At 58.4% G+C, this 11,082-nt stretch overlaps 1 protein-coding gene and 1 long non-coding RNA gene across 7 annotated transcripts in view; one reads left to right on the top strand and one right to left on the bottom strand.

Moving 5' to 3' along the window:
- The window catches only part of ZNF205 (zinc finger protein 205), an 18,265-nt gene extending 7,735 nt beyond the window's left edge, over positions 1 to 10,530 (top strand). The window contains exons 1-10 of one of the 6 annotated variants that reach the window (XM_040459231.1): positions 27 to 368; positions 2,700 to 2,754; positions 3,702 to 3,840; positions 4,446 to 4,562; positions 6,074 to 6,182; positions 6,470 to 6,683; positions 6,980 to 7,071; positions 7,439 to 7,559; positions 9,091 to 9,186; positions 9,439 to 10,530. In XM_040459231.1, the coding sequence (XP_040315165.1) occupies positions 6,150 to 6,182; positions 6,470 to 6,683; positions 6,980 to 7,071; positions 7,439 to 7,559; positions 9,091 to 9,186; positions 9,439 to 10,505 (1,623 nt within the window). In that variant the 5' untranslated portion in view covers positions 27 to 368; positions 2,700 to 2,754; positions 3,702 to 3,840; positions 4,446 to 4,562; positions 6,074 to 6,149 and the 3' untranslated portion in view covers positions 10,506 to 10,530. Of the gene's footprint in view, positions 1 to 26; positions 369 to 2,699; positions 2,755 to 2,898; positions 3,026 to 3,701; positions 3,841 to 4,445; positions 4,563 to 6,073; positions 6,183 to 6,469; positions 6,684 to 6,979; positions 7,072 to 7,438; positions 7,560 to 9,090; positions 9,187 to 9,438 lie in introns of those variants that run through there. The other 5 variants (XM_040459230.1, XM_040459227.1, XM_040459228.1 and 2 more) reach the window with 5 other exon arrangements.
- On the bottom strand, positions 3,565 to 9,091 carry LOC121019632 (uncharacterized). The gene is made up of 2 exons (XR_005785720.1): positions 7,879 to 9,091; positions 3,565 to 7,675 (listed from the first exon to the last, which is right to left on the bottom strand). It is a non-coding gene; the product is annotated as an uncharacterized LOC121019632 (long non-coding RNA).
- Positions 10,531 to 11,082: the final 552 nt, after the last annotated feature.

Below are 11,082 nucleotides of genomic sequence, written 5' to 3'. Positions count from 1 at the left end.
ATCTTCTCTCCTTCCTAAGGCTTGGTCTCGCCATTACCCTGTCTCCAGCCTGGCTTATCAGCCTTAATTAGTACAAGCTTTTTTTTTTTTTTTTTTTTTTTTTTTTTCCTTTAAGGAAACGTTTTTCTTCTTACTTCAGATGATTTCTTTTTCTAGTTTTTATTATTCTGAGTGCTTTTGTAAGACCTGAGTCAGTTCTCAGGCCAATCTTTGAAGGTCGATCATGATTTAGTTGCTGAAGGTGACCTCTTCATAAGGTCAGTGAAGCCGCCAGTCATTGGAGTTGGCCTTCCTTGAGTGTTCTCCCTGTCTGAAGCTCAGATAAGCACTTCCATCCATGGTAGTTATCCTTGTGACAGGCTTCTGAGGTGAGTACATCTCTAGACTGGTGCCCTGTGAGCTGGACAGCAGGTGTTTTCTGCTGTGGTTGTACAGAGTTCTTAAATTTTTTATTTTAGTCATAAACATTTAAAAGTTGGGACATTTCACATAGAAATCTAATTCTTTTTCGGCTTCTCTTAAAAAGTCTTTAAGCTTTGGCAATGCTGAGCCCCCAACTGCCCCCTTTGAATACAATATGATTTCTTGAGGCTCTGACTGCCATCTTCCATCCAAGCCACTCGTCATATGCTGTCCTGCCTGCTTCCTGGAGGCATTTAGAGTTTTGATCTCTGCTTTGCTTATTGACTCACCTTTCCGTGGTGCTTTTCTGAAGTCTTTTAGGGACTTCAATTCCCACACAGCAAATATGACATTTGCTTCCCCCTAGACCTGCTCAGTCCTAGAGCCTAGACTGTGGAAGCGTCTCCTCTCCCGTCCAAGAAGGGGCTAATGTCTGTCATATAGTAGGTGCTCAATAAATATTTTCCGAACCGTTAAATAAATGTTGAGACTTCATTTGGTCCAGTTCAGGTGATCCCGTGGTAGGATCCAAACCGCTCGGCTTCCCCAGAGTCCTTGAAGTGGCCCCTTTTGTCTGGTAGAGAAACATTTGCCCAAGAGTCAAGATGTATCCACATTTTTGGGACTCAGTGCACTCTTGCAACTGCCACTGACATGGCCTCAGGAGTGAATTCCCTTACTCCGGATGCTTGTCATGCTCCTTGTTGATGGAGAAACACTCACAGAATGAATAGTTCATCTTACCACAGCCCCCTGTCACTTTCCAGTTTATAGCTCGCTGGCTTGAAAATAGTAATTTTTTTAAGTTTATTTATTTTGGAGAGAGAGAGAGAATGCATGTTTGTGCGAGAAGGGGAGGGTCAGAAAGAGAGGGAGAGGGAATCCCAAGCAGGCTCCGCTCTGACAGCGGATAGCCCAGGGCGGGGCTCTATCTCACAAACTAAACTGCGAGATCATGACCTGAGCCGAAGTTAGACGCTTAGCCGACTGGGACTTGAAAATATTCCTGACTTTTGCTACAACTGCGTACATCCCTCTTTACCGTGAAGATTAAGATGCCTGGAAATAATGACCAGAGACAAACCCCAGGGGTAACATGTTCTGTTCATCGGAGTGACAGTAGAATAGATCAGAGTCCTAAAACACATGTAACTCCAAAAGCAGGGTTGCAAATTCAAAATGCTGCGGAGGCAAGTGTAGATGAAATGCAGCCACATGAGAGCAGGCCCTGAAGGTGGGGAATACGAGTCCAGGGTTGCCCAATGATCGGCTTGTTTTCAAGAAAATCAGTTTTATGAGAACTCTACTCATTTTTAAATGTTAGAGGGGCGCCTGGGTGGCGCAGTCGGTTAAGCGTCCGACTTCAGCCAGGTCACGATCTCGCGGTCCGTGAGTTCGAGCCCCGCGTCGGGCTCTGGGCTGATGGCTCAGAGCCTGGAGCCTGTTTCCGATTCTGTGTCTCCCTCTCTCTCTGCCCCTCCCCCGTTCATGCTCTGTCTCTCTCTGTCCCAAAAATAAATAAAAAACGTTGAAAAAAAATTAAAAAAAAATAAATGTTAGAAACAAAGTTTTAAGGAAATTAAACCCCTGTGAGCCCACAGCATGCCTATAGGCTGGTACAGGGGCCAGTTGTGCCTGGTCCTGGATGAAAGGACGCGTCTCAGAGGACTCTGATGGCCGCAGGCCACGGGCATGGAAATGTTTCCTGGAATCTGACCCCAGAGCTGGCCCCACTCCTTTCCTCTGACCCATGTGCCCTGCTCAGAGGAGAGATGGGTTCTTCACCCTAGAAAGCGAAGCGCAGTCTCTGTCCTCCATTTTGGGAGCCTTAGTTCTCAGGTCCAAATGGAAAACAGAGACTAAGTGGTGGGGTATGCAGTCCGGGCCCCTGTCGATATAGCTGGGTCAGACCCTTTTACCCCTGCTCTCCCTGGCCTTGAGAGGGAGCTGGGGGAGTGCAGATCTAGAAAAATCAGATTGGTCCCACATCTTTTCAAGCTGTGGGGCATGGGGTGGGGGGTGGTGGAGAGGAGAGTTCCTGGACCTATCTATTTCCTAAGTTTGCTCTGAGGGAGAGAGAACTCCGTGCCAGTCTTGGGGAGAGCCCAGACGACCTGACCTGCTCACCAGCCTGGGCGCCTTACGTGAAATCCAGGACCGTGAGAGACCATAAGACCTTCAGAGGCCCTGTGTGTTGTGAAGGACCATCGTGCCCCTCTACCAGAAAAGTGCCCTCACTCCTGTGAGGACAGCCGCAGTGCCTTCTTTGAAACGTCAAATATCTGGTCCTTCCACAGAATTTGTTTTCCCATCTCCGCATCCTGCTCTACTGGTAGCACAAGAACATACCAGGTAAAGCGATCATCAGCTGGCAGTGCAGATCTAGGACTCAGGTCCCTGCCTAGCGCAGGTGCAGCCCAGCTCCGGACCCCAGCCCCGGAACGCTCGAAGCTGGGAACCCTGTAGGGCTGCAGCTGCGTGGGGAACGGGATATGGGAGGGACTTCCTGTTGTCCCTAATCCCAGTCTCCACCCGGCTCCCCGGCCCGGTGTAGGCTGTGGAGTCTCCCTTCCCGGGGGAGGGGGCCCCCAGCGCCCGAGGTGCCCCCTCCGCCTCCACTTCGGTGAGAGGGGCGCCGGGGAGGGCGCCTGGATCCCGAGATCCACGCGGGTGGCCAGCTGGTGGGAGGGGACGGGGTCAAAGGTGGAAGGCTTCAGGCTGGTGGGGAGAGAAGGGGGCCCGGACCCAGGTTCGGGAAGCGGAAGGACGTGGGCCATCCAGGCCCGTGAACAGGATGGACTCTTGTGCCCGTCGGGTGGTTACCGCTGCAGGGAGGGCTGCTGAGACCGGGCAGCTCAATTTCTGGATCCCAGGCGGCGGAGTCAGGCTGAGCGCAGGCTGTGTGCGCCCTGCGTCTGGGAGACAGGGGGGCCCAGATTCCTCAGCTGAGCCGGCTGTGATGGGTGGGGTCACACCCAGCACCTGTTTTGTACGGTCTCTGCAGACCTTTCGGCTCCTGATGACAGGAGATCCAGATGCCGAGTCAGCTCTGGCTTTCCCTAAACTGGTTGCTCTGAGATGCAGAGTTCTGGCTTCAGCGACAAAGGGGATGATACAAAACAGCATTCTGTCAAGTGAGGGACCAAACAACACCAGAGAGAATGAGGTCACCGGAGGGCATCTGGGGAGGCTTTATTTCTGATTGGGACCAAGCGTGGGTCTGGGCTTGCGTGGGGACTTCCAGGGTGCTTTGGAGGTGTCCAGGAGACGATGGCTGACTTACGTTTCTGCTCTGGTAGGCTCCTGGCCAGAAGCTGGAGGGGGCTTGGCCAATAAGAAGGGAGAAACGACGGAGCTGTGCTTTCTACCTCTGAGATAGAAATGTCTGCAGACGGCAGAGCCGCCCAGGCTACCCAGGACAAGGAGAGAGCCCGAGAGGTATGGGCGGGGCGCTGGGCGAGGGATGCATGCCCTGGAAGGGATTGGAGCGGGAGGGGGTTTTCAAGGTAGGGTGTCTACGCCAGTGGAAGACTTAGACTCACTGGGGCGGATGGGGGTGATGGGAGGAGTTGGTGCTATGACGAGAAAGTTCTTCCACTGGGAATTGACAGCCAGAGAGCTGCTCGCCTCTGCCTGCTGAGTTCAGGAGTCTGTCGGCCAAAGGCTACATGAAATAGCGGGGAGCCTGCGTGGGGGTCCTACTGGTGAGGTTGTGCCCAGCGCACGTGGGGGAGCCCCGGTTTACTCTCCGCTCCTTCCTGCCTAGCACCCCATCTCCTCTCTCCCTGGGTCTGAGCACCTTGTCTCCTTCCTGTACCTGTTGCCCATGTGTGTAATTACACCCTGCGGGAGGACCTGGGCCCCTGAGCTTGGAATCAAAGGAATATGAGTCAGCTGCAGCCAGGTGTGTGACCTTGGGCAAGTCCCCTGGCTCCTGGGAACCAGGTGTGTCGTCCATAAAATGTATACCCTGTGCCTGCCTGCTGTTGCCACCTGTCTCATCCAGATCGTTATTGTAACATATGCAATAACAACACCCACAGCAACCAGAACCTAGATCAGAGAAACAGATCGCCTCAACGAGCAGGTGTAAGGACAAGCACAAATCAAGAGCAGATCTCCCTCAGCTCACCATGGGCTTACATCCTGATAAACCCGCTGTAAGCTGAAAATATTATTAAGTGGAAAACGCATTTAATACATGCTCTACTGAGCATCAGAGCCTAATCTCACCTACCTTAAACGTGCTCAGAACACTCAGAGCAGCCTACATTGGGTAAAACCACCTAACCCAAAGCCGATCTCGTAATTTAGGGCTGAGTATCTCACGTGATGTACTGAACACCGTGCTGAAGGAGGAAGACAGAATGGCCACCGGTTTGTGGTCATTTACGCTCGTGACCACGCGGCTGACCGGAAGCCATGTCTCCGGCCGCCTGGCGTCCTGAGCCAGGACCGTGGTACACATCGCTTAGCCCAGGGAAAGGGGCATTTTCAGACTTCGAAGTGTGGTTTCTACCCAATGTGTGCCGTTTCTGTACCATCATAAAGTCGAAAGTTCGTTAAGCTGAGCCGTTGAGAGTCAGGGACCATCTGCGTTACGTCTCGCACTTTCGTACAGAAGGTACAAAGATGTGTCAACACTGTGTGCTTTCGCTTCCACGATGCCTTTGTAACACCCACTGGGCCTCGCACGCCCCTGACATTCTCTCCTGCTGGATTCTGTCAACTCGCACAGTACAGTTATAGTAATTATTTCTGGCACCGCTCTGTGTTTATCCAGAATGTTCCAGAGTAGGCAGCTCTTTCTCACAGGGAATCTGTGCGTGAGGCAGAGTAGCTGAGTTTTGGAGGCTGCCTGGCTCGTGTGGCTCCCAGGCCCTTCAACTCCTGGCCTGAGGGTCTTCCCTTTGGGGCTCTGATATACACAGACGTGGGGGCGGTGTGGAGAGAGAAGTCTGAGTTCTCAGCAGAAGCCTGGCCAGTCCCTGTGCTGTGGGTGATGATGAGGCCTCACCAGGAGCCTCCCAATGCAAAGGAAGTGACTTTCCCAAAGCTCTTGAGGTTTGTGGGAAGGCGGTGCCCACTCAGGGTTGAGCGGCGAGCGAGGGGCTGGTCTGGATCAAGCCCCGGTTGCCTGACCTTCCCACCCGAGGTTGATGTGAAGAAGGGACAAATTAGGAGGACCCTGGAGAACCCTGGACGAGTTGCGGTGGGTGGTGCTGCAGGGGTGAGCCGGGAGGAGGTCTCCTTCTGTCAGACGAAGGTGGGCACAGGCCTCGGCACAGTTAGAGGTACCCTTGGACTTGTTTCTCCAAACTAAAAAAACTCCAGCTTCCGTGACCGAATTGAGTCAGGCTGGAAATGGCCCAGGGCCACATGATACCTCCCTGTCATATTCAGGAAATGGTGGCCCTGGGGCTGACTTGTGAATCAGATACACTCGGAGTTCAAGTGCTGGCTGAGAATTCACAGGCTCTGCAATCTTGGGCCATGGTCGATCTCTGAGCCTGGGTGTGTTCGTTTCCTATGTCTGGATGGCATAAAACAACTAGAATTCGTTCTAAGGACACTGGTCGTTGGATCTAGGGCCCAGTCTAAATGCAGAATGATTTCATCTCAAGATCCTTTACTGATTACATCAGCAGAGACCTTTTTTTTTCCAAATAAGGTCACATTGTGAGGTTCCAGGCAGACGTGAAATTTGGGGGACACCATTCAGCCCACCGCACTTGGTGTCCTCTAACATGAAAGAGGAACCGTCCACACTGCTGTGGGAGGTACGAGGCTGGAACGGGGAGGAGACACCTGCTCTGTGGGCACCTGGCCAGCCCGCCCCTGGCCCGGCCTCGAGCCTCCCTTCCTTCCCGTGCTGTCCCGGCCTTGTGGGGGCGAACCAGGCACGTGCGCGGCCCCAGGGCCGGGACAAGGAAGCAAGGCCAGCAGTGAGTTGCATTCGGGTGTGTTTGGCCACCTGGGTGTCGGCCGCTGCCAGGCCCCTCGGGTGTGGGGCTCGGCCGCGTCTCCCATTGTCTGCCCAGGTGCTGATGGGGGCTGTCATTCCTAGGTTCCAGGTCATGGGCATCCTCGTCAAGAAATGCTTTCTGAGTCAGAGGAGACGGTGCCTTTGGGAGCTGCTCAGGAGTCTCCCCACATCAAGACGGAGCCGGAAGAGCCACAGCCTGAGGGGGCATCGCAGGGGGCCGGGGCCCGAGGAGAGCAGGGCTGGGTGTCCCTAAGCCAGGGCTCTAAGGACAAAGCTCTTTTCCTGCCCGGAGGAGGTGAGGAAAGGGATGGAGAGGGGCGCGGAGAGGGGCCCCTTCTCGGTGGCAGCTGTGGGGAGAGGTGGAGTCTGGTGCAGAGGCGGGGAGGGCACGAGCTCTCCTGCCACGGAGAGGCCTGCACGTGTGCGCACCTGCCCCCGACACGCCTCTCCCGCACAGCCTGGGAGCCTCTGACTGCACAGAGGCTACTGACCCTCTTCCTGGGTCAGGTCGGGGTGCAGTTTGAGGCAGCGGGGGGTGTCCCTGGTAGGCGGGGCGAGGCGGCCGCCCTGAGCACCTCTGTCCTCTCTCAGCCCTCCCCTCCCCCCAGATCCCTGTGCTCTCTCGTGAGGGGAGGACCAGAGACCGGCAGATGGCTGCGGCGCTCCTCACCGCCTGGTCCCAGGTGAGTGTCCCCGTCCAAGTCCAGGGCTGGAGGAACAGCAGAGGGATGTGGAGGAACCACATCGTCCCCTGGATGCGAGCGCCAGCGGAGGGTGGGGGCTGCAGGGGAGTGTGCGTGGAGACCCCGAGCTTCGGCTGCGGCGCCCGAAAGGGACGCTTGTTTCTGTCTCCCGGGTTGTACACAGCCGCCTCGTTCTTGCCCCCGCGAAGCCACCCTCGGGCGGCCGTCCTGCTTCACCAGCAGACACGAGAGCGGGGCTCACTCGGGGCAGTGGGTCGGGAGCCGGGTCGCCTTCCTCTTGGAGCCATGGTGCCCCTCCGGGGGGTCCTGGCGTGTCCTGGAGAGTGGGCGTTTTGTGTTGTTGCAGATGCCAGTGACCTTCGAGGACGTGGCCCTGTACCTCTCCCGGGAGGAGTGGGGGCGGCTGGACCACGCGCAGCAGAACTTCTACAGGGACGTCCTGCAGAAGAGGAACGGGCTGTCCTTGGGTAAGGGCCGGGTCGTGCCTGAGGTGGGGCCCTCCCACCCTTACCTCCTCCTCCCCTTCCAGGGCACGAAGTCCTTCTCGCCGCTCCTCTGGACCGCGCCGTTCCACGGCACCTTCCTGGTGAAGGACGTGCGCTCCAGCTGTGCTGACGTGGTAGCCACGAGCCCTCGGGCCAGATGTGGCCGCTCAGCACGAGAAATGTGGCTGGAGCTGCTTTTTATTTATTTCACTTTTTATTTCGCTTTATTAAACTCAAACTTGCCCTTCGGGCTAGCCGCCTCGCGGGGGAGGGGGGGGGGGGGGGGGAGGGAAGGACTGACCTGGGGGTTCTGCTCCTGGCTCTTCGGAAGTGCTCGCTCCGCTCCAGCTTCCTGCCCCTCCGAGCCCCGTGTGAGAGGTGTCTGCGTGGACACCGGTGTCTGGGCTCTGCATCGGGAGCTGCTGGCCGGGGGGTGGGGCGAGTCACGGTCAGCTCCTCTCTCCAGGCCCCCAGACCCCTTGCTGTCTCACATCCACCCCGAGGGGCCTGTCCTCTTGGAGAGGACATTTTTCTCACGGTAAGTAAAGTCCCAGCACTTTTTTCAGACTCTGGTTTTCTTGGCAGAATTCTACGAGGTCGGATGGAAAACTCAGAGCACCCGTTCATTGACTGTCATTCATTCTTTCATTCATCCAGTCTGTCTGTCTGTCTGTCAGTACACATCAGTTGCACACTGGCTAGTCCAGTGGAGCTGGGGGCTTGGGAATCCCCCCTTGACTCTGATGGTGGGCCTCCGGGTCTGGGCAGCTCAGTCCTTTAATTATCTCAGGCTTGCTCACCACCCACTGTTAACCATGCCCGGGGCACAGACCGGCAGGTCCAGGCAAGTCCTGGGAGATCACAGGGAACCCAGCACCCATTTGCAGCCCATGGCAAGCCTAACGGATGCCCTACCCACTGGTTGGTCCAACGCATTCCTTCCCTGGTGCAGGGCTGGGGTCAGGGCGTGGAGGCTGGGCTCCTCCGCTCTCTTACTGACTTGACCAGAATCCCCAGGCTCATGCCCCAGGAGACTTGGCCAGTTCGCCTTTGGTCCCTGACTTCTGGGTGGTCACCACAGCCGGCCTCCTCGCCCAGGCCCTCCCACTTGGCTTCCTGTCCCCCACCGCCCCTCCCCCGGGAGCCCTTTCTGCTCACGGTCTGGGAAGGTGCAGGAGCGGGAAACATTGCCGGGCCGCTGCTGGGGGCCTGTGTGCCATAAGGGGGTCGTGGGCAGCTGGCCTCACTCACCCCCTCTCCCGTTACTCCTGGCGCTCGTTCAGGGATACTAGATGGGGCCCAGCTCAGCCCTGAGGGGAGTGTGTCTGGCAGTTACCCCAGAACCTGCTTCCTAGAGACGGGTGGACACCTGACCCCAAGTGATGTTTGAACTCGCTTAGTTTTACCCCACGTGTGCAGAGCTGTGTCCTTGGCAGGTGGGGGTGGGGAGGGGGTGTCCCCTGCTGTGCCACCTGGTGACTGAGCGCAGCATCTCTTGTCTCTTTTTGGCCAGGGTTTCCCTTCAGCAGACCTTTCTGGGCCTCCCAAGGACAGGGCAAGGGTGAGGCCTCGGGCTCCTGCCGGCAGATGGGAGATGAGGAGAAGACAGGTGCGTGCAGGGGTGGCAGGTGGGCGGGGCGGTGGGGTCACTGCTGTCACTCCCAGGCGCCCCTCGTCAGCCTGGACTCTCCGTTTCCCCTGGGGTTCAGGCACAAGGCCCTTCCAGGGGAGGGCCTTCAGCTCCCCGTCTTCTCCAGGGGGTGGCTTTTACTTCCAGGATCCCTGCTCTTACCTCCATCTCCAGAGTCCCCCTGGGTCCCTCACCAAAGTCTCTCTCTTGCCGGAAACCCTCTTTCTCCAGGAGCCATTGAGGTGGGGAAGGAGGAGCCGGCCCCATCCCCGGCAGCCCTCCGGGACGCGAAGTCCTTCCGAAGCAGGGTGGGGAGAGCGCAGGCGAACGGCCTGCCGCGCGGGCAGCAGGTGGCCAGCGGCCAGAGCTCAGGGGCAGCCAGAGACGATGCGCAGCCGGGCCCCCCAGACGAGAGGCCGGCGAAACCGGCCCCGCCCGATGCCAGCCTGGCGAAAGCCCCGGAGGGCCGCCTCCCAGAGAAACCCAGAGAGGGGCGGACGGCCACCCCCGAGGGCAGCGAGGAGGGCCTGGCCCCCGACGGGGACGCGGGCAAGAAGACGTACACGTGCGAGCAGTGCGGCAAGGGCTTCAGCTGGCACTCGCACCTGGTGACACACCGGCGCACGCACACGGGCGAGAAGCCCTACGCCTGCACGGACTGCGGCAAGCGCTTCGGCCGCAGCTCGCACCTCATCCAGCACCAGATCATCCACACGGGCGAGAAGCCCTACACCTGCCCGTCCTGCTGGAAGAGCTTCAGCCACCACTCGACGCTCATCCAGCACCAGCGCATCCACACAGGCGAGAAGCCCTACGTGTGCGACCGCTGCGCCAAGCGCTTCACCCGCCGCTCGGACCTGGTCACCCACCAGGGCACCCACACGGGCGCCAAGCCCCACAAGTGCCCCATCTGTGGCAAGTGCTTCACGCAGAGCTCGGCCCTGGTCACCCACCAGCGCACGCACACCGGGGTCAAGCCCTACCCGTGCCCCGAGTGCGGCAAGTGCTTCAGCCAGCGCTCCAACCTCATCGCGCACAACCGCACGCACACGGGCGAGAAGCCCTACCACTGCCTCGACTGCGGCAAGAGCTTCAGCCACAGCTCGCACCTCACCGCCCACCAGCGCACCCACCGCGGCGTCCGGCCCTACTCCTGCCCGCTCTGTGGCAAGAGCTTCAGCCGCCGCTCCAACCTGCACCGGCACGAGAAGATCCACACCACGGGGCCCAAGGCCCTGGCCGTGCTGATGCTGGGGGCGGCGGGGGCCCTGGCGGCACCTCCGCCGGCTCCCACTTAGGAGGCGGGGTGGGGGGGGGTGGCCGTGGGGGAGACGCTCGGGCTGCGTGAGAGGGGGTGTGGGCAGGGAGAGGGAGGTGCTGGCATGGGGGCGGGGCATGACCGTGGGGAGTAGCTGGGGCGAGGCGCAGGCACGCTAGCTGCGAATTAAAGGCCTTGGAGTTCCAGCCACCGCCTATGCTCTGTCTCGTGGGGGCCCCGGTGGTGACGCCGACTCCCGGGGTTCCCGGGTCAGCCACGTTGGCGCCAACGTGGCTGAGGCGTCCCTGAAATCCTGGTTGTGGGGCTTGGGTACTCCCGTCCCCAGCCTTGACCTGGCTTGGGGCCATTCCAAAGCATCAGGACCCTAAGTCTACAAGCAAAGGCTTCTGGGCACAGAAACCTGGAGCCAACCAGCCACTTCTGAGACCGTGGGTCCCCCTGCCAGGGCGGTCTGCTCCTGCTGCCATCACTCTTGTCCCGGGCACATTGACTGCTGAGCCCTGGACCCTCCCCCGGCTCTTCTCTTTGGGAGCTGGAGCAGGGCTGAGCCAGCATGGAAGCTCCTGTTCCTTGTCTGGTGCTCTGTCTCCTGTCTC

Source organism: Herpailurus yagouaroundi, unplaced genomic scaffold (genome assembly GCF_014898765.1).
Source record: "Herpailurus yagouaroundi ecotype Mexico unplaced genomic scaffold, PumYag 222, whole genome shotgun sequence".
Lineage (NCBI taxonomy): Eukaryota > Metazoa > Chordata > Mammalia > Carnivora > Felidae > Herpailurus > Herpailurus yagouaroundi.
This window is presented reverse-complemented; position numbering and strand designations above follow the sequence as displayed.